This window comes from Mesocricetus auratus, unplaced genomic scaffold (genome assembly GCF_017639785.1).
Source record: "Mesocricetus auratus isolate SY011 unplaced genomic scaffold, BCM_Maur_2.0 Super-Scaffold_100691, whole genome shotgun sequence".
Lineage (NCBI taxonomy): Eukaryota > Metazoa > Chordata > Mammalia > Rodentia > Cricetidae > Mesocricetus > Mesocricetus auratus.
Genome location: NW_024429267.1, coordinates 56057522 through 56079817, shown reverse-complemented (window position 1 = coordinate 56079817; position 22296 = coordinate 56057522). Strand labels below are relative to the sequence as shown.

The following is a 22296-nucleotide window of genomic DNA, read 5'->3' as shown; positions in this document are numbered from 1 at the left end:
TGAGTCCTAGAAATTTCAGTCTTTTAAAAATTAAAAAAATTGTTAAAGTTTTAAACATGGAGTTTTATTTTTCACTAAATAGTTCTTGTGGCCTAACTTTTTCAGAAGAGTGGACACGTGGGCTCATTGGGTTGGTTACTTCGCTTCAGGGCTTAATGTGTGACTAATAAACTCAGCAGAAATGAACTGAGCTCCCTAGGTAATGTGCTAATCCCAGTATCAAGGAAGGGAAAGCTGTCCTGTAATGTGCTGGGAAGTATTGTGTGGAGTTGGGAAGCTCTCTGGCTCCTTAACTCTAGAGAGAATAAAATGCCTGTCTCCTTCTGGAGTCCTGGGTGGCAGTCGGCTGGCTTCCAGAGAGGAGAGTAGAGAGTGAAGGGGAATTTAGAGTTCTGCTTCTGTCCTTCCTTCTCTCCCCGCCTTTTCTCCTCACATGGTGCTGGCTGGAACTCCAGGTAGGGACTGCTTTCTTTTATTTTTTCTTTTAAGGTGGGTCACACAGCCTCACTCTGGCCTGGAATTCATTATTGTAGACCTCAAACTCAGTGATTCGCCTGTCTCCGCCTCTGCAGACAGGTGGGGAATCACTTCTGTGTCTGTTCTGCAGGCACTGAGATTTCTGTAGTGTGCTCTCTTTCCAGGAACATCATTACCCTCTTCTCATCCCTCTGTGCTCTTTCCTTGTTTGGACTTTCTGTGAGTCTCCTGCTGATCCTTCACGAACTGTTCTGTCATAGATGTCTTTCATGGACTGTTCTCGAGGCTTTAGAGCTTTCCAGAAGTCCATAACAAGGGTTTGACTGTCAGTTCTTTCCTTAGGCACTTGGGCTCTGTTGTTGTTATTAATATCTCAGATCAAGCTTATTGAGTCACTGGACTATTTTGTTTGAGGCCATGTTTTGTGGCAGTTCAGGCTGACCCTGACTGAGTGCTCTAAGCAACTGAGAATGACCTTCAACTCCCAACCCTCCTGCATTTCCAAAGTGCTAGTATTACAGTGTAAGTCACCACACTTGTTTTAAGTTACTGGCTCTTAAGTGGGAGCTAAGAGAAGCTTGTGTGAGTAGTGCAGCCTTTTCTTTTGGTTTTGGGAATTGAAACTGGGATACTGTGCCACTGAGCTGCACCTCCAGCCTCCTAGACAACCATTTCCTATGCATGTGGAATTAGCTCTTTCAAGCCAGTCAAGTAAGAGTATGCAGTACAGTAAATTCTCAGTGGCACCGAGTGGTTTTGCTTTCTTACTTGAGAAACATTAGAGAGGAGGAGAGTGTAAGTGGTAAATAGTGCATGTAAATGGAGTCAATGCTATGCATTTTTATGAGTCTGTCAATTTTCTTGAGGGTAAGTAGTTTTGATTGTCAGTGCTCTGATGTGTAGGAGTTTGCTCCTGCTCCTTGTTGAGTAGGAGCAGCATCTTCCATCCTGAGAGGAATGGGATTGATGAGCCATCTGGGCATTACTTAAGGGAGAACTGAAATTGCTGTTATGTCTATGTTTACCTTTGCCTTATCTGTGCCATTTATGTATTTGTTATCCTAGAGTTTTAGCCTTTAAGTTAACTTTATCACTGTATTAGTCGGGGCTCTCTTGAGCTACAGAGCTTATTGAATGAATCTCTCTATAGAAAGGGGATTTATTAGAATGACTAGCAGAAGGTCCTAGAATTCTGTAGTTGTTCAGTCCACGAAGCTGGATGTCTTAGCTGGTCTTCAGTATGTGCCAGAATCCCAGAGTATGCTCCGATGCCAAGGAAGGAATGAACTCGGTAGCAGGGCAAGTGCCAGCAGACCGAATGAGGCTTCCGTCTTCCTCACCTTATATAGGTTTCCAACAGGAGGTGTGGCCCAGATTAGAGGTGTGTCTTTCACCTCAAAGAGCCGCTGTAGAAGTAGCTCTTCCTACTTCAAATGAAGCACAAATTCCTCACAGTGTGCCTCTCCATTTTGGGATGATGCTTAATTCCAGATGTAGTCAAGTTGACAGCCAAGAATAGCTATCACCAATTACAAATGTGATTTTTACTTTTCATGTGTTTCTTCATTTATTTGACCTGTATTTCAATTGTATTTTTACATTCTTAGTTATAAAATACTGCACAGTCTAGTCTGGGTCGAAAAATTGTTTGACTTGTGATATCTCGGAATGTTATTGATTGATGTGGTTTATCCAGGTCTTCAGAGATGATTAAAATCCTATACTAACCCTTCCAAGTTCTCATTAGAGAGCTAAAAGACATGCTGGTGTAACATACCACTTGAGTATTGATTACTTTGTGATTTAGGTTGGATTTAGATTTTCCTTATATTTGTGACTTTTTCCTCCTTTCTTAAAATTTATGTAAGTGTTCTAATGTGCTTTGGTTCCAAACTAGATTTGAATAGTTGAGTGAGCTAGAATTTTTACTGGGTTATGTTTCCTGTATTCAGGGTCTGTTCTGGATATTATTAAGCATATTGTGGCAAAAGGGGAGCACAGAAGTGGAGTCCTGGATGAGCCGACCATTGCCACCATCCTCCGAGAAGTCCTGGACGGACTGGAGTACCTGCACAAGAACGGGCAGATTCACAGGTTCGTGAGGGGCTTACACCACGATTATTTTGTAATCACGAATGCCATGTGTTTCCTGGTTCGTATCAGGCAGTATCCAACCAACTTCAGTTCAGATGCCAGAGAAAAGCCCCAGAAACAGTAAAAAGAAGGTTTCACATTGTCAGATCCGTTTTGGAACAGTTGAGATCATGCCTCAGTTCCAGCGTGATCTCTCTGTGTTGCAACCACAGTGTGCGGCATCTTCAGCAAATGGGGTTTTTTTTTGGTTTTGTTTTTCGAGACAAGGTTTCTCTGTGGCTTTGGAGACTGTCCTAGAACTCGCTCTTGTAGACCAGGCTGGCCTCAAACTCACAGAGATCCGCCTGCCTCTGCCTCCCAAGTGCTGGGATTAAAGGCGTGCGCCACCAACGCCCGGCTAGCAAATGGGGTTTTTAAAATTTTGTTCTTATGCTGTGTGTGTGTGTGTGTGTGTGTGTGTGTGTGTGTGTGTGTGTGTGTGTGTGTGACATATGTTTGCACACTGTGTGCATGCTTGCTATATGAAGAGGCATCACATTCCCTGGGACTGGAGTTACAGGCTCTTGTGAGCTGCTTGATTGTGGGTCCTGGTGACCAGACTCAATCTTCTGCCAGGAGAGGCAGTAGATGGCTCCTAACATGGAGTCTTCTCTCCAGCCCTCTTTCTTCATTGCTGAAAACAGTTGGGCACACCATAAAATTCTTGGCTTACAATATTTTGCTCATTTGTTTGCTTTTTAACTTTATTGCTTTCACTGCATCTCACTAACTTGAGGCCACTGTTGTGCCAACATTAAGGCAGCATTAACTGTATAATTCCCATGCTCCTGCATGAGTTATTTTTCTGTTGCTGCTCTCAGCCTATTTTTCCCTTTTGTGTGTGGGTTTTAGCAGTTTTACTATATTGCTGTTGGATATACCCTACCCATTGTTTTTTTATGTGTGATTTCTTTCTTTTTTGTTTTGAATTTGTAGATTAATTTTTTCCTTTTCTATTTCCTTTTGTTAGCTGTTATTTCATGTTCGTTGACATGTTTGCTTTTTTCTCAGATTTCTGAAGACACTGCCAATTTTTCTTGTCTAGAATGATAATTCTGTCTTGAATTTTTTTTTTTTTTAACGAGACAGGGTTTCTCTGTATTGTTTTGGAGGCTGTCAGTCCAGCCTAGCCTCGAACTCACAGAGATCCGCCTGTCTCTGCCTCCCGAGTGCTGGAATTAAAGGCGTGTGCCATCACCGCCCGGCTCTGTCTTGAAATTTAAAGATTGTTCTGACATCTGCTTCTAGTGGAATACATGTGTGTGTATTCAGGCACCTTTCTGTGGGGTTTGTGGACATCCTGGAAGGGGGGGGGTCCCTCCTTGTCTGCTACCATGTTTTAAGTCGGTTCTCTTCCTTTTTTTAAAAAACTAGTTTATTTACATTTGTTTTATGTGTGTTGGTGTGAAGGTGCCATATCTCCTGGAACTAAAGTTACAGTTGTGAGCTGCCATGTGGGTGCTGGGAATTGAACCTGGGTCCTCTGGAAGAGCAGCCAGTGCTCTTAACCACTGAGCCATCTCTCCAGCCCTATTCTCTTTCTTACTTGCTGCTGGTGTGTGAGCTTCTAGGGTTTTCTGAAGTACTTTTCTTTTCTTTATTTGTTTGTAGTTTTTTAGACTGTTAATGTTTTAACAATTATTTTCGTGTGTGTGTGTGTGTGTGTGTGTGTGTGTGTGTGTGTGTGTATGTCTGCCATGTACATGAGACAGCCAGAAGAGGGCATGGGTTACCCTGGCTGTTGGGAGCTGCTTGACTTTGGTGCTGAGAACTAAGCTTGGGTCCTCTTGAAGATCAGTAAGTGTTTTTAATAGTTGAGCATTACTCCAGCCCCAACTTTCAGGCTTTGAGGCATAGCAGAGTCACACAGGAACTCTAAAGTACTGCTATCTCGTCTACTGCCAGGAATTGATTTAATGGGTTTGAAGTAAAGCCTGGCCCCGGGGTTTCTGAAGGCTCTTCAGGTGATTTCTAAGTTAGTGGTTCTCAACCTCTCTAATGCCACGACCCCTTAATACAGCGCCTCATGACACGGCGACCCCACCATGAAATTACTTACATTGGTACTTCACAACTGCAGTTTTGCTACTGTTATTAAAGTAAAGGTCATATAATATAAAAACTGTTTTACGGTGGTCTTAGGAGACCCTTGAAGGTCATTTGAGCCCTTTCAAAGCAATCATGACCCACAGGTTGAGAAACAAAGCTCTATGAGCAGCCGGAGCTAAGAGGTCCCAAGTAGCTTAGATTCCCTAAGTAGCTCTGAAACACAAGGTTTTTAGTCAGGTCTGGGAGCATTTTGAATTGGGAAGCGGGGTAGGTGTTGAGTAGGTTTGCTTTTCAGCATGTGTACCTCCTGCTGTTGTCACTGCAGGTCTCTGTGTCCTTTTGCTACCCTGCCTGGCCCTCTAGACTTGTGAGATTTTTGTTTTTCCCATTGAGATGGTCTCAGTACGCAGCCCTGACTGACCTGTAATTTGTTATGTAGAGCAGGCTGCTTTGAGCTCACAGAGATCTACTTGCCTCTGTTTCCTGATGACTAGGATCAAAGAGGAGTAGCACCCCTGTGCTCAGGCTGACTTAGAGGGTTTTGTGGCAAAAGAGTATCTTGGTGATCAGGACCAAGGAATGCCACAAAATCACACCATGCAAGAGACCTCAGGCAAGAGACGTATTGGGGAAGGGGTGGGCACAAAATGGCCACCTCCAAGTGGGAATGGAGAACAGAGACAGACCGGACCATAACAGCGGGCTTCATGGGGATGGAGCATGCACATAGGGAAACACAGACCATGACTATGGTGGAAACGCTTGGCATTGGCTATTAGTTATGACTAGACCGGGTCGTGAGCACTGAGGTGTTGGTTCCAGAATGTGGCGGTTCTTAGTGGATGTCTTATTTAGGTTCTAGTGCTGTGAAGCACCGTGACCATAGCAACTCTAGTAAAGAGAACAGTTACCTGGGGCTGGCTTACAGTGTAGAGGTTCAGTCAGTTTTTGTCAGGTGGAAAACTAGTAAAGAAAACAGTTACCTGGGGCTGGCTTACAGTGTAGAGGTTCAGTCAGTTTTTGTCAGGTGGAAAACTTGGCGGCATGCAGGTCAGCATGGTGCTGGAGAAATTGCTGAGAGTTCTGCATCTTGAAACAAAGGCAGCAGAAGTAAAAGTGACTAAACTAGGCCTAGTGTGTGATAGTCCACTGCCTATGGGTCAGCATTCACATGCCTGCGTCTGTGGGGCCTATCCAGACCACCTCACTGACCGACCCCGACTTCCGAGAGTTGATTCGGATGGGCATGTTGCTGACTTAATCTTTTCTCTCAATACACCTCAGTGTTTTTCCTGAAAAGAGGTTAGTTTAATGAAGTAAGTGCTGGCTGTCTTGAAGATGCCCAATGTAGTGTATTTCTAGCTTTGATTGTGATTCATTAATAGAAATTAACCCCTTTTCAATTTTCCTATGAACTTGTGTTCTTCACTGTGGGGGAAGCCAAGTATGTCTATTGCATTGTATTCCTTTTAGGAGGAACTTGTAACTTTGGGTAACAGCGGCATGTGAGAAAAGACAGTAAGCAGTGGAAAACAAAATCAGTGTTCCTGCCATGCCAGAGTAAATAGGAGGGCTAGCCCCAGGGCCGCAGAATTGCTTGTGATAGCTTGGGACAGAGTGAAACAAGTTCTTTAGCCTAGTGGGTCTTACTTAGTACCAGCACTCAGGAAGTAGAGACAGGTGGATTTATGAGTTCCAGGCCAGTTTAATCTACAGAGTGAGTTTCAGGACAGCCAGGGCTACACAGAGAAACCCTGTCTTGAAAAACAACAACAACAACTAGTTATTTAGTTGTTTTTTAAACCCGAGGACTGTATTGGTATATGAATACCTGCTGCAGATCCTTTCCTTGCCAGGTCTCTTGTCTTGTTGCATGTGAGGACAGCCACAGCATTGCTTTGCTTTTAAACCTGAAGCTTGTTCCACAGATTGTAGTTTTAGTTTGAAAGGGAAACAAAGATTGACTCTCTGGCAAATTAATCAAGAAAAAGTCACTTTACATAAGGCTCTGTTGGAAGATGGATTAGTGTCTCATAAAATACCAAAGTTTGTAGGGAGAGATTTTTACATATCCATAGCACTAGCCACTCCTGTGTGGGTGAGTTCACGAGTAAGTAGAGCTAGGGGGAGGAGGTTCTCTTTCTTTGGGTTTTGGTTTTGACCTGGAGAGCAGCGTGCAGACGTTTGGTTCTCGGCTTTCTTGGCTTTTCAAGTGATCTCTCTTTCAATAAAACATCATAGGACATCCATATTTTGTGTAGTTTAGTATTTCTATATCAAATGCTTAGTAGCATTACTAAGTAAATGATAACCTATATATGACTTCTACATTCAAATAGCTCAATGGTAAGATAGAAAAAAAGGAATCTTCTCAATTCCATCAGACTAAATTATGTTGATACTGTGAATTTAACCTTTGATATGGTATGATGAGAATGGCTTTTCTATGACATGAGAAATGTCATATATGTTTGTTTCATTAGAAGAGTATCATAGGGAACACTTGACCATTATCCTTCAAAACTGCCAAGGTCACCAAAGCAAGGGTAGTCAGAAACTGTCGCTGTGGAGGCTAAGGAGATGGCAGCTAAATGTAATTGATTTGCTCACCTGGGATCCTGGGATAGGAAGGAACCTTGGGTAAAAAACTCAGGTAATCTGCCTAGTCTGTGCGTATGTGGGGGATGCAGTAAAGAAACCCTCATGGCCTCTCCATGATTGTTGGTAAGAGAGAGCGTAGCCAATAACACAGCAGAGAGAAAAAACCAGACTGGACATGGCCAGGACTATCTTCAAGAGAAGGGAGAATAGCAAGAGCCGCAGGGACCAAACAGTTTGTGGTGAGGTGGAGAGACGCAGAGGTGCAGCCGTCTAGTCAGCTCTGCAAGTGCTGCAGGACACGCGGTGGAGGGAGTAGTGGTCGGAGTGTCCTCTCCATTGGGTTTGTGAGACACCCTTTGCCTACTAAAGGTAGATAGCCCTGCCAGGATTCACACTTCTGAACCTTCTTTCCCTCTGCCCCAGTTAGCCAGCCAAGTTAGAGTGTAAAGTTCAGCTCCCACCACTGGGGTGAGACACAGTCATCACTTATAACAGGGACAAAAGATGGAAGCCATCTTGGCTGAATGCACTTGCTAGCCTGGTTTGAGTTTTGGTGCATTGTTTTTACAAAAAAAAATTGCGTTGCTGAGGTGCTTCCTCTTTGTTTGTGTGTTCCTTTGTGCAACATCAAGAGTTTGTTTTGGGTTTTTGAGACAGGGTCTGGCTGGTCTGGAATGTTCTTTGTAGACCATGATAGTCTCATACACCTGCCTCTGCATCCAGAACGCTGGGACTCAAGCTGTGTCCCACTATACTTGGCATTGCTTAGTTTTTTTAGATAGCAAATATGTATTCCTATTTTACTAGAGTTGTTACATGTAGTTAACATTTTGCTTCATTTTGCAAGTGTACAATAGTATGTGATTATTATTATTTGATCAGCTAGAAAGTGAGAATGGAGGGTTGAAGAGCTTGGTAGAGAATGACCCATTGCTTTTTAGCATGCGGCTTGTATAGGAAAAAAATTATACTTCAGCAATAAGAATTAGGTAAGGATAGAAGAGGGTCATTTTTTTTAGCCGCTATCATCCCAGTCAATATTTAATGAGCTTAAGTTTTCTAGATAGTATAAGAAGTTATGTTCCTTATTATAGTTTGCTTTTTAATGTTTGGATTATAGTATAAATGGCTGAAACTTTAAAAATTACTGTTAGCTGTAACACACTTTAATGTAAAACAAAATATTTAAATTTGCTTATGTTTTGTAAATAAATAGTTGCTTAAATTTTGCTATAGTAAAGAATAAATGTTTGATGGTGTTTTCTTCCTTGAAGAGATGTGAAAGCCGGAAACATTCTTCTAGGAGAAGATGGCTCTGTTCAGATCGCAGGTAATGATGACCATGACTTACTTTCCTTTTGTTGCAGTGTGTGCGTGTTGTGCATGAATGCATGCATGTATGTGTTTTCATATTTGTTGCTGCTTTGCCTCAGAGACCTTTTGTCCCTGCATCCTAAACACTCATGTAAGCAGCTACCATGCCTGCCTAGCATTTTTTTGTGTAGGTGCTGGGGATCCAGACTTAGGTCTTCATGCCTGTGTGCAAAGGACTTTACTGCAGAACCACCTTGTTTGTCTTTTATGTTTTCTTGGTATTTGATCCTATTCCAAGGACATCTTTCTGTTTAAGCACCCTCTCAAGGTGGCTTCTACTACTCATAGACCTTTTCCTGGCCATTCCTCCTTCTCTCTGTTTTCCCACTCCCCGCCTTCATTAGGATCTTCTGGTAGGGATTCTCATAGCATTCTGTGCTTTCATTTGAAGAAGCAGCAAGGAATCTGCAGTGTTCAGGAAGAACTACTCTGTGGAGACTTTATCCAGGGTTGTGATGGCTGGGTTTAATCGTCAACTTGACTCAGTCTAAAGCCTGGGAAGGGGTCTCAGTGAGTCATGGTGTAAATTAGGCTGGCCTGAGGATGTGTGTGAAGTGTCCTGGCTCCCCCTGAACATGGTAGCACTGTTTCATGAGCTAGCTGCTGGGTTGAATGGAAGGCGGGCCAGCGGAGTACCAGCATGCCTGTGTAGATGGTGGTTTCCTGGTCTTGACTGAGAGGGTGATAGCTGCTTCATTTCATGCCGTCGTGACTTCTCCAAAATATGAGTGAACTATAACCTAGGATAGTAAGATGAGTAACATCTCCCCCTTGAGTTGTTAAAAAAATACAGCAACAGTGAGGGACTAACACAAGGATGACATGGAGTCACTGCCATTTAGGAAGCAGCATGTATGAAGTGGGATAGTTTTAGATCTAATGGACGCAGTTGGAATCCCTGTCCTCCTAGAGGTGACTCTTTTTGCTTGGTTTTGCACTGCTGTAACAGTCAAGTGAATCAAGTCAGTATCTTCAGTCTCTAAGTGACAGTCTAGGCAGTACTTACATCTGAGAGTCAGGACAAAACCAACTGCTGGGTGCAAAGCAAGAGCACAGAGTCTTAAACCCTGGTGGAGGGAGTGTGAGCCCGCGTGGTGACGCCATTGCAGTCGAGGGTATGCTTCGGCAGCCAGGAGCTCATCCTCCCATGGTCGGCAGCCAGGCTCATAGAATGAGTTTTTAGCATTCCTAATGCCCTTCACTAGTAGACCCTTGTGGTTGATTTATAAACCCACACACCCCATGATGAAAGTTAATGCAACCATAGCCGCCTACAGAACCATGAAGAAGTCATGAAATGATCCAATCAGGAGGTGGCTGGACATGAGTGCTTTTGTCCAGCCATCTGTCCGTGAGAAGTTCTGCTGCCCCTCTGCCCCTTCCCATGCTCATCCCATCTCCAAATTTTACCAAGTGTTTTCTTGGTTAACTTAACACTATTTTATTTTAGTTCTTTATTGTTGTAAAATAGAAAATTTACCATTGTTAACTGTTCTTAAGTGTAGGGTTCTATGACCCTAAAAAGGCAGCCCACAGATTCACATGTGTTACATCTTGTTTATACATTCATCTATCAGCGTGCATTCACATTATGTCCACCTGACTGCCTGTTTTGAATAACGCTGCTATAAACTCCTGTTTCCATCCTTTCTTGTCTTCTCCCTCCCCACCCCTTCTTGTTTTATGTAGCGCAGGCTAGCTTGAACTCCAGATTCCTCCAACTTCTGTGCTGGGACTGTAGCCATGTGCTACTGTGTCAGGCTTATTTCTTTTGGGTTTGTGCTCATAAGTAGAATTGGTGGTTCATGCAATGATTTTACATTACCTTTTTAAAACAAAACAGAACAAAAAGGATAAAATGGATTTCCATATTTTTCATAGTAATTGTGTCCCTTTTCATTCCTGCCTGCAGTTAATAAAGGTTTCAGTTTCTCAACATTAATAACAATACTAATTTTCTGGTTTTAATTTTTGATTTTTGTAGACAGGGTATTCTTACTATGTAGCTAGCCCTGGCTAGCCTGGAACTCACTGTGTAGACCAGGTTGGCCTGGAACTCACAGAGATCAGTTTGCTCTGATGGGATTAAAGGTGTGTACCACCATGCCTAGGTTGTTTTCCATCTACTTTAATGTCTATCTCATGGTTTTCATTATACTTACCTAGTGATCACCTATGCTGAGCATCTTTTCATGTTCATATTGTCCATTGGCTTTTATTAGGTGAAGTCCTTTGCCTGTTTTTTGTTTATTTTTTTTGGTTTTTCAAGACAGGGTTTCTCTGTGGCTTTGGAGGCTGTCCTGGAACTCACTCTTTTAGATCAGGCTGGTCTCGAACTCAGACATCGCCTGCCTCTGCCTCCCTTGTTGTTTTTTGTTTTTTGCTTTTTTGAGACAAAAATCTCACTTTATGGCTGTATTGGCTTCTGACTTGTTAGGTCTGGAATGTAGGTATTCTTTGTATATTCTGGATAGTAATACTTTTACAGTTGTGGTCTCAAATATTTTCTCTGAATCTGTGGATTTATTTGAATTTCATGGTTTCATGGGTTTCAGGCCAGGGCTGACTACCCTTTGATTCAGGTCCTAAGGATCACCCTCAGGCAATGCAGAATAATAGCGTTGTGAGAGCAGGTGGGAGGAGAAAACTGCTTATGGCTATGAGGAAGCTGAGAGCAGCATGAAAGACCCTGCACCCAGAGATCTTTCCAGAGCATTGGCCTGTTTGCTCCTCTAGGGCCAACCTGCACACCATCTCGCCAAGTGCTACCATCTGGCTCCACAGGGATCAGTTAATTGATTATATAGAACTCTCAGGAGCTGTCACTTCTCAAGGCCCATCAGTTGGCAACTCGCCCAAATTCATGAACCTGTGGGAGCTACTTCCTCTTCACACCATAACAAACACTGTCTCTTCTCTTCCAGATTTCGGTGTCAGTGCTTTTTTTAGCAACTGGTGGCGACATTACCAGAAATAAAGTGAGGAAAACGTTTGTTGGTACCCCCTGCTGGATGGCGCCCGAAGTTATGGAGCAGGTACTGTCAGCTTGTGCTTTTGCCATGGCTCCAGATTTGTTAGGAGTCTCAATAGTGTTTGTATTTGTGCACATACAAAGTGGACTGCGAGAAATGTGTGTTTCCATTGATTGGTTCATAGCTCGGGCTAAGGAAAGATTGTATTGTATTAAAGAACAAAGTAAACAGAGCAAAACAAGACCCCCAACTACTTAGGCTGAGGCAGGAGAATCAAATATTTAAGGCTAGCCTGGGCTGCACAGGGAGACCTCTCACCCCCCCCCCCCATGCCAAAGCTTATGAATGGTTTAATTTTTCATGACATACTAGAAACTTTTGTAAAAGTGTTTTAGTCTGGTTAAAGTAATTGTGCACATTTCTCTCCTCCCATCCCCCATCCCCTTCAGGTTCGAGGTTATGATTTTAAAGCTGATATCTGGAGTTTTGGAATCACAGCTATTGAACTGGCCACAGGGGCAGCTCCTTATCATAAATATCCACCAATGAAGGTAAGGCTCATATTCTAAGTATTATTCCAGCTCAAGTGCCAATTGCTTTTCAGAGCTGTTGTTTTTAATCTGGTTGCTGTTTTTTAAACGTGCTTTGGTGTTTTGCCTGCATGTATGTCTGTGATAAGGCATCTGGTCCCCTAGAATTGAAGTTTCAGACAGTTGTGAGCTGCCATGTGGGTTCTGGGAATTGAACCCGGGCCCTCTGGAAGAGCAGCCAGTGCTCCTAACTGCCCAGTGAGCTCTCTATCTGCTTTTTCTGAGCCTTTTACATTTGCCAGTCAGACCTAATTACTCACTTTCTTAGAGTTTGTGTGTGTGCGCATTCGTATGCGTTGTAGCAAAATATAATCTTTCCAATAAAATTATCAACATAGCCATTTTTACTTGGTGTTGTATAGGGATCAGATCAGGATAAAGCATTTTTGGATGTGCAGTTAAGTTACAGACGTGCTCATGGTGCCATCTCCAGGCCTTCTCTTTCCTTTGGGCTCAGTCTTTGAGCTCTTCATTTAGTTCTTGACGAGCACACGCTGAACGTGACCACAGTCGTCTTGCTGTGCTGTCGACACAAGCTGCACTGTGGTGTCTGTCACCCGCCTCCTGCACTTCTCTGATGTCTGCCTTTCATAGCCTCGGGTGACGGAGTGACTGTCAGTGGCTGCAGGGAGGCAGGAAGCATGTGAACTGAGAGTCTGGAGCTTTATTACTGAAGCACAATGGGTAATTTCTGCAATAGAAATTCCCAGAAGAAAAGGGTCCACGCTGTGTAAAGTCGAGGAAGAACGTTTGAGTAGTGGATGAGCCCACAAGGCACATGCATGCTTTGCTGTGGCTTTAATGGATTCGTTTTTACAGTAGGTTGACAGTAGAAGAATTGTGGCTGGGGACATGAAGAATTTTAACAACAAGGTTGACTGTAGGCACTTGTGGGCAGTTGTCTGGGAACCCATCCACCTGTGGTTCTTAACTCATGTCCAGTACACATGAAAACTTTGGGTTCTAAACAACCAGTCTATTTCTTGTGGTACTTGGTGTTGAGCTCAGAGTCTCACACATGCCAGACAAGTACATATATCCTCTGAGCTATATCCTCAACCCTTAAAATCCCTCCTAGATGTAAACTGGTACGTGTGCGTGTATGTCCATGTGTGCCCTTTAAAAGACCAGAGGTTATTGTCAAGTATGTTCCTCAGTCTTCACTATATTTTGAGACAGGGTTTCTGTCTGAATCTGGAGCTTGACAGTATGACTCGGCTGGCTAGCCAGCCATTCCTAAGGAGTGTGTGCCCCTCCCCCCAGGGGGATTATGGGCATGGACCACCACACCCAGCTTTTTATGTGAATTCTGAAGGTTGGACTTGGGTTCTTATGTTTGCACAGCAAACACTCTACCAGCTGAGCTCTCTCTCCAGCTCCTAGAGTCAACTTCTAGAAAGTAAATTCTGTTTGTATGGTGGGAAGCTTTATCCATATTGAAAATGTCTTAGAAATTACAATGTATTGAAAATTCTTACAGGTTTTAATGCTGACACTCCAGAACGATCCTCCGTCTTTGGAAACTGGTGTTCAAGATAAAGAAATGCTGAAAAAGTATGGAAAATCATTTAGAAAAATGATTTCACTGTGCCTTCAAAAGGATCCAGAAAAAAGGTAAAATCTTAGATAAACGTGATGTGTGGGCAGCCCTGTATTTTACATGCATATACGCAGGTTATGTGTGTATTCTTAAAATGAATGAGATATACTCTTTGGAAACATTTACACAAGCCATTTTGCAAGATGAAGGGACTGAGTTGATTTTTGTGTTCTTTTAAGTATATGGTATATCTGAATTGCCATATATATATATATATATATATATATATATATATATATATATATAATACTTCTGTATTAGTAAAATGCCATGTTAATGGGAAAGTTTTTCTTTTTTCAACTTGCATTTAAAATATAATTGCCATTTACAATTTAATAGCAAAAGAACTATAATATAACACATCTATATTTCATGCCAAACAGTTGTACTTTCCATGTTGGAAAGATTTTAGTGAACAGAGTTTCAGATAGTTTCCTTGTGCTTTAGACACGTTCCATGGTGAACAGCGGGTTCTTAAATAAGGGTATTTAGTGTATGTTGCTCTTGAGCAGCATTTGTGGATGGGTGGGATCACTGCATGGAACCTTTTGTTTTTTGTTTTTATTACTTTAATTTTAAATAGCTTGCTTCACATGTCAATCCCAGTTCCCTCTCCATCCTCTCCTCCCGCATCCCCCACCATCCCTTCCCCACCCAGCCTCCCACCCTATCCCCACTTCCTTCCACATAGGAGATATCCAGAGTCTGTTGTTTCACTCAGGGCAAGGTCCAGGCATTCCCCTAAGAGTCCAGGCTGAGAGATAATCCCTCTTTGTGTTATGGACATAGGAAGTCCGTTTTTATGCCAGGGATAAATAGTGATCTACTGCCTAGGGCCCCATAGGTTACCCAGGCCTCCTCACTGACTCTCACACTCAGGGGTTCTGGATCAGTCCCATGCTGGCCTCCTAGCTGTTGGTCTGGGGTCTAAGAGCTCCCCCTTGTTCAGATTAGCTGTCTCTGCTGGTTTCGCCAGCCCATTCTTTGCCAATTTGCTCATCGCTCCTCTCTCTCTGCCACTGGGTTCCATGGGTTCAGTTCAGTGTCTAGCTGTGGGTGTTTGCCTCTGCTTCCATTAGTCACTGGATGAAGGTTCTGAGATGGCATATAAGGTAGACGTCAAGTTCATTATCAGGAATGGGCATTTAAGGTAGTCTCTCCACTATTGCTTAGCTTGCCAGTTGATGTCATCCTTGTAGATCGCTAGAGGTCTCACTGGTGCCAGATCTCTCTTCAAACCTATGATGCCCCCTCTATTATGGTATTTCTCATCCTGTTCTCCCCCTATTTTACCCCCCACTCAACCTTCCTGTTCCCCTATGACCTACTCTCTCTTCCTCTTCTCCCCCTCTCTTCTTCCTAGCCCCCCCCCCCCCCCATGTCACCGTGTTCCCAATCTGTTCAGAAGATCTTGCCTCATTCCTCTTCTCTGGGGTACCATGCATATCTCTCTTAGGTTCTTTTCTGTTTCCCAGACTCTCTGTCAGTGGAAGTACAGACTGTACTCCCCTGATTCATGTCTAAAATCCATATATGAGTAAGTACATACCATGTTTGTCTTTTTGTGACTGGGTTACCTCACTCAGGATGGGTTCTTCTAGTGCCATCCATTTGCCTGCCAATTTCAAGATTCCATTGTTTCTTTCCACTGAGTAGTAATCCATTGTGTAAATGTACCACATTTTCTCTATCCACTGTTCAGTTGAGGGACATCTAGGTTGCTTCCAGGTCTGGCTATTACAAATAATGCGCCTGTGAACATAGTGGAACGGATGTCCTTGTTGTATGAATTTGCATCTTTTGGATATATGCCTAAGAGTGGAATTGCTGGGTCTTGTGATAAATTGATTCCCATTTTCCTGAGGAATCTCCATACTGATTTCCAAAATGGCTGTATTAGTTGGCACTCCCACCCACAGTGGAGGTGGTGGAATGTTCCCCTCTCTCCACATTCTCTCCAGCATAAATTGTCAGTGATTTTGATTTTAGCTATTCTGACAGGAGTAAGATGGTATCTCAGAGATGTTTTGATTTGCATTTCCCTTATGGCTAAGGATGTTGAGCACTTTCTCAAGTGTCTCTCAGCCATTTTAGACTTCCCTATTGAGAATTCTCTGTTTAGTTCTGTAGACCACTTTTTAATTGCATCCTTTGGTGTTTTGGAGACTTGCTTCTTGAGTTCTTTGTAAATTTTGGAGATTATCCCTCTGTCAGATATAGGGTTAGTGAATATCTTTTCCCATTCTGTGGGCTGCCTTTTTGTCTTGTTGACTGTGCCCTTTGCCTTATAGAAGCTTCTCAGTTTCAGGAGGTCCCATTTGTTAATTGTCGATCTCAGTGTCTGTGCTACTGGTGATATGTTCAGGAAGCAGTCTCCTGTACCAATTCGTTGAAGAGTATCTTCTACTTTCTCTTCTAAGAGATTCAGTGTGGTTGGATTTATGTTGAGGTCTTTTGTCGCACCTGCTGTGCGGCCTGCATCCGAGAATGTAGCAAGGTAGTCGGGATAGATGACACAGAGACCGGTCGGTTGCTTTAAGAAAACTTTATGCTTCCCAAGTCCGCTTAGGAGAGAGAAGTCTCTCAGGAGAAGTCTCTCCAAGAAAAAACGCTTCCCTTTTTAAGGACTTCTGCCATCCATCTACATACAATTCTTTCCAGACTTCTCACCCTCCTGGCTGGTGGTTTAATCTCCAGCCCCAGAATCGGGGAGACACAGCAGGGGGGACAGGAAGAGGCCTCTAGCCGTAGGGGGTGTCAAAGTCATGGTATCTCAGTGAGGGAGCCCTTATCTGAGCCCTATCAAGAGCTTTATAGCACTGAATTGTTTTCAGTAAACATTACACAGCTGCCTGCTCCCAGGCCGAAGGGGAAGTGGGTTTCTGCTCAAGGTCTGGTGTCCCCACAATTCACCCCTTTTTATTTTTAAATGAGGCACTCCTGGCTTAGGTCAAGTAGGGTCACCCTCCCTGGCCCGTCTTTGGGGGACCTCGAACCGCTGTCTTAGGTGGGAGGGGGTCTTCCCCACAGGTTGCCCGTCTTTGGAGAGACCCCAACCTTAGAATCATCTGTAATAAGGCTTTATGGCTATCGGGATTGCCATGGGCTAAGGCACTTTGAACTCAGCATGAAGCCAGAATGCCTACTGTCACTGTTACCATTTCTAGGACCCCCACTGACATAGCGCCTCTCTGTCACCTGCCCATCCCCCGATCTGGGCCTTAGCATTCTACCACCAGCCTTTCTTTGCTACAAGGGTGATTTATAGTTACAATTTGACAGTTAAAACAGTGATAAAGTTTACAATCATTTTAAGATCTACTTAGGAAAGCATTAGATAGTACACTTGCACAGATACATTAGGTACAATCATTGATGTTACACATGTAGCATTATAAAAAATATGAACAAGAGGCTGTTGCACTATTTACAGAGTACCAATTTGTTCCTGTGGTGATGTAGCCTGTCGATTTAATGTCAGTAGTATCAGCCGAACATGTAACCCGAGTCAAAGTCTTTTTGTGGCACCAGGACAAACCACATTTCTCCAGAAAAACACACTGGCATAGGTGTGATTCCAGAAACAGGAACTACCAAGTCTGATATTTCAAGTGACCATGTCCTGTTCAAATACTGAAAAGAGGCTTTTGCCACTCATCACAGTCCATACCAATGTCCAAATGTTTTAAATGGGTCTTTTTTCCCCCAAAGGGAAAAGCTGGCAAAATGAATTCTGTTGTTTTAAGGTGTATCAAAGGCTAGCTGTTAATCTTCCAGTTTTGTTGGCTTTGGGATGAAAACTCATGGGTCCAGGAGGTTGATGTAGTAAGCCTGATGAGAAACTGGAAATCTCGAACTGACTGTTTTATTTCCTTTCTCGGGCTGTAGATTTGATGACATCAAGGGTCAGGAACACTGACTTAGGAGATCTCAAACTGACTTGAGCAGGCTCCCAGGTCTCAGGTCCAGTTTTTTTTGCTCCATGTATCTCACCAAATGTTGTGACAGCTACTGAAGCTTCATTCTTTTCCTGTAAGAAAACACAAACATGCCCTCGACCCCAAATTAGGGTCTTCACTGTCTAGTGTATGGATGTTTTCATTTGACCTGAGCAATAGTTGTTTAACTTTTATTACGTCAGAATCTGTCTGAAGCAGATTCCTCACTGGCATTTACATTTTAAGAATTTTTAAATGAGGAGTGGATTATTTAATGAATCATGTGGGGACTGGGGACATTACTCCACCTTTTATTTTTAAATTTTGTTTGAACTGTTGAAGTTGGACCATAACAGTAGAAGGATTTGTCTACCCTCCTTAGTCAACTATCTAGGTGAATTGGGATCACTATTTAAATTATTAGTAGATGTCCTTTAAAAGGGACATAACCATTAAGTACCTTTGAGAATCATTTAAGGATTGTAAACTATACTATGTCCCAAATAGCCCCCCCCCCCTTTTTTTTTTACCTTTGTTAGGCAAAGGCCTAGACATTTAATTTGGTACTCCTAGCTTGGTACCCCCTTTTTAATACATCCTTATAGCCTTACTTGTTGGCCAGTCTTTTAAGTCTCTCAGTTTTTCTTTACTTTCCTGACCTTAGTGGATCAGGTGAAAGACTGGAGATTTTTTATTTTATTTCTTTTTTTTGACTGGGTTTCTCTCTATCCTTTTGGAGACTGTCCTGGCACTCGCTCTATATACAAGGATGGCCTCCATCCTACCTACCTCTGTCTCTCGAGTGTTGGGAATAAAGGCATATGCCACCAACACCCGACTCTAAAGATCATAGTGAACATCCTCCCAATCTGGGACATTTAAGCCTCCCCCAGTAATGAACCATGGACTCGTACGTTCAATCCATTTTAAAAAGCCTTCCAAGGTTTTAGACTTTACTGTAGCCCCATGTCCTTCAAGTAACTTTTTAACTTGATACTGTAATTCAAGCTTCCCAGAACTATTCCCCATGGTTTCTTTTCTTTTTTCCCCAATCTGTCCCTGGCCAGAAAAAGAGACGAACCCGCTCACTTACCTCGCTTTCACAATCTCGGTGGGATCCTCCAATTGTCGCACCTGCTGTGCGGCCTGCATCCGAGAATGTAGCAAGGTAGTCGGGATAGATGACACAGAGACCAGTTGGTTGCTTTAAGAAAACTTTATGCTTCCCAAGTCAGCTTAGGAGAGAGAAGTCTCTCCAAGAAAAAATGCTTCCCTTTTTAAGGACTTCTGCCATCCATCTACATACAATTCTTTCCAGACTTCTCACCCTCCTGGCTGGTGGTTTAACCTCTGGCCCCAGAGGCCCCAGAATCAGGGAGACACAGCAGGGAAACAGGAAGAGGCATCTAGCCATAGGGGGTGTGAAAGGCTTGGTATCTCAGTGAGGGAGCCCTTATCAGAGCCCTAATCAAGAGCTTTATAGCACTGAATTGTTTTCAGTAAACATTACACAGCTGCCTGCTCCCAGGCTGAAGGGGAAGTGGGTTTCTGCTCAAGGTCTGGTGTCCCCACAGTCTTTGATCCATTTGGACTTAAGTTTTGTGCAAGGCGATAGACATGGATCTATCTGCAGTCTTCTGCATGCCAATATCCAGTTATGCCAGCACCATTTGTTGAAGATGCTTTCTTTTTTCCATTGTATAATTTTAGCTTCTTTGTCAAAAATCAAGTGTTCATAGGTGTGTGGGTTAAAATCAGGGTTGTCAATTCGATTCCATTGGTCTACCTGTCTATTTTTGTGCCAATACCAAGCTGTTTTCAGGACTATAGCTCTGTAATAGAACTTGAAGTCAGGGATGGTGATGCCTCCGGAAGTTCCTTTATTGTATAAGATTGTTTTGGCTATCCTGGGTCTTTTGTTTTTCCATATAAAGTTGATTATTGTTCTTTCAAGGTCTGTGAAGAATTGTGCTGGAATTTTGATAGGGATTGCATTGAATCTGTAGATTGCTTTTGGCAAGATTGCCATTTTTATTATTTGATCCTACCAATCCAAGAGCATGCAAGATCTTTTAATTTTCTGGTATCCTCTTTGATTTCGTTCTTTAGAGACTCAAAGTTCTTGATATACAGGTCTTTCATTTCTTTGCTTAACGTATCCCCAGACATTTGATACTGTTTATAGCTATTGTAAAGGGTGATGTTTCTCTGATTTCTTTCTTAGCCACTTTATCATCTGTATATAATAGGGAGAGCTGTGGGTTGGGTCTGTGAGGACTGAAGTCTTTCCTGTGTGGGCAGGTCCTCTCAATGCCCAGAGCAGCCTCAGGAAGATTGTGGGAGTGGGTGATGGTGGGGATGGAGTCCCTAGGAGGACCCAAGCTCACATGAAGCTGGGCAGGCTGGAGGGTGGGGTCTGGAAGGACTGACGCCTTTCCTGTGTGGCAGATCCTCTGGATGCCAGGAGCGGCCCCCAGAAGGTTGTTGGAGTGGGTGATGGGCAGGGGAGGAGTCCCTGAAGCTGGGTATACTAGAGCAGAACCTTTTGTTTTTTAGGCCACTCAGATCCCTAGTCTTAGAGGTAGAACTTGAATCTAAAGCTCATTATTTGTAACTTGGGGCTGCATCCCCACTGTATCTAGTGTCTGTTTTCATGTGTATACATCAGTTTCCCACATCTACCGCCTCCACATGGACAGATCCATCCGCCTGTCGATCCTAGCACTCTGATCAGATTATACCCGAGCTCAGCACCTTTGTCCTCATTGCCTGAGCAGTGCAGCGTCATGGCTGTTGACACACAAGGTGACAGCAGCTGCTCCAGTTAAGCTGGCGGTGGTACAAAGTGTGGGAGGGTTGTGTGGGTTCTAGCAGATACTGTTTCAGTTAAATACAGGGGTTGAGCTGCAGAGTTTCTGGGATAACATGGGACGACTGTATGTTCCACTAAGTTTCTTAGTACTAAAAGTTGTCTAATTTTGTTTTCTCTAAAGGTCGACAAAAGTAAAAGACTTTGACATCCTTGATCATATGTCTAGTATATATAATGGGGCTTCAGAATTTACTGTTGGAAATATTGGAAAGGGTAAGAAAAACAGGCAGAAAAGTTCATGTGTATGTTTTTAGAATTTTTATGTGTTTCTCAATAGTGCCCAAAATTAGTAGGGAATACTTTTGTTTCTGACAAGTTAACTGACAAAAAGAACAAATCCTTTGTCACAAACACCTAGAAGTAACATAAAAATCCATCAAACTTAAAGATCCTTAGGTGCCAGAAATAGTGAAAAATTCATAAATTACAGAAGAATTCTAAACTATTCCCATGGCCACTCAATCCTAATAGGTTGGATTTCTGACTCTGGTGCTATGTGTTTTAGAATTGGGACCTTGGGTCTACCTCAAGGGGATTTCCAGCTGAGTTCCTATTTAGAGATAGATAGGACCATCAGAAAACATCTTCCTCTTTTTTGTTTAAATAAACAATTTGTTTTTAGTTCGTATAGATGAGTGTTTGCCTCTATGTATAAATGCACACCACATACTCACAAGAAGCCTCCTTCTCGTCTCAGTGAGAAGATAAGGGAATGAAAACTGTTGTCATTGCCAAGAGGCAGCAACATCTCTCTTCATTGTTTGATTTTACTTTCTACAGGTTGAGTCTGATTTTGTCCTCTCTGCATCTCCCAGGTTTGACTACTGTCAGCCATTAAGCTGCAGCACACATAGTGACGCTGTACCATGAATTAGAGTTGGCAGACACCATAGTATTAGTTCTTCAGGAAGTTTCCATAAGGCAGTGTGGTAGCTAAAAAGATTATAAATCTTTAAATTCATTAAAACCATACATAGATCAACCATAGGAGAAGTCTAATTATGACCAAAGAATCAAACAAGACTTTTAGAATGGAAAGGTTCCGTTAAAACGTAAAACATGGATTCCCCTTGTGTGGGCTGGGCTGTAATTTGCAACTGACTGAATATAATGTGAAGAAAGTGCCACCAAATGATCACAATCACAGTGTAGTGGTCAATATCGCCTGTGAATGCCTTCTTCACCTGTCCCATAATTTCAGTTTGTGATGAGAAAGTAAAAATTGAGGGATATGCTATAGAATATCTGACCGGTATTTGCCAAAAGTACAAGCAAAGAAGAAATTGAGAGACATGACTGAATAGAAAGGATTGATTGGCGTGGAGAATGGATGTGACAGTGTATGCCGCAGGTGCTTTGACAGAGAAGGGGCACTGGGGAAAGGGATGAAATCCAAATAAAGTCTGGAGTTTCTAGTTAGAAAGGCTGTACTGATGTTAATGGTTTGGTTAGTTCTTGATAATTATAATTTGATCATGTAGAATGCTAACTTCATGGAACTAGTGAAGGATACGGAAGAATAGGGTACCATCTTTTCAATTCTTTCATAAGTCAAACTATTTCAAAATGTTTTTTAAATCTCTGGGAAGTATAGAAAATGCATTCCAGTTTGAAAACTAGAATTACATGTTGTTTAAGGTCAAGTAACACCAAATGCAACCCTTAGTAAACCCACTAAATAGAAGAAATG

At 42.7% G+C, this 22296-nt stretch overlaps 1 protein-coding gene across 1 annotated transcript in view; it reads left to right on the top strand.

The window, feature by feature from the left end:
- Oxsr1 (oxidative stress responsive kinase 1) overlaps positions 1–22296 on the top strand; it is a 77044-nt gene that overhangs the window by 26981 nt on the left and 27767 nt on the right. The window contains 6 exon segments of the mRNA XM_040739861.1: positions 2430–2571; positions 8535–8590; positions 11559–11575; positions 11577–11669; positions 12056–12157; positions 13677–13810. Of these exon segments, the coding sequence (XP_040595795.1) occupies positions 2430–2571; positions 8535–8590; positions 11559–11575; positions 11577–11669; positions 12056–12157; positions 13677–13810 (544 nt within the window).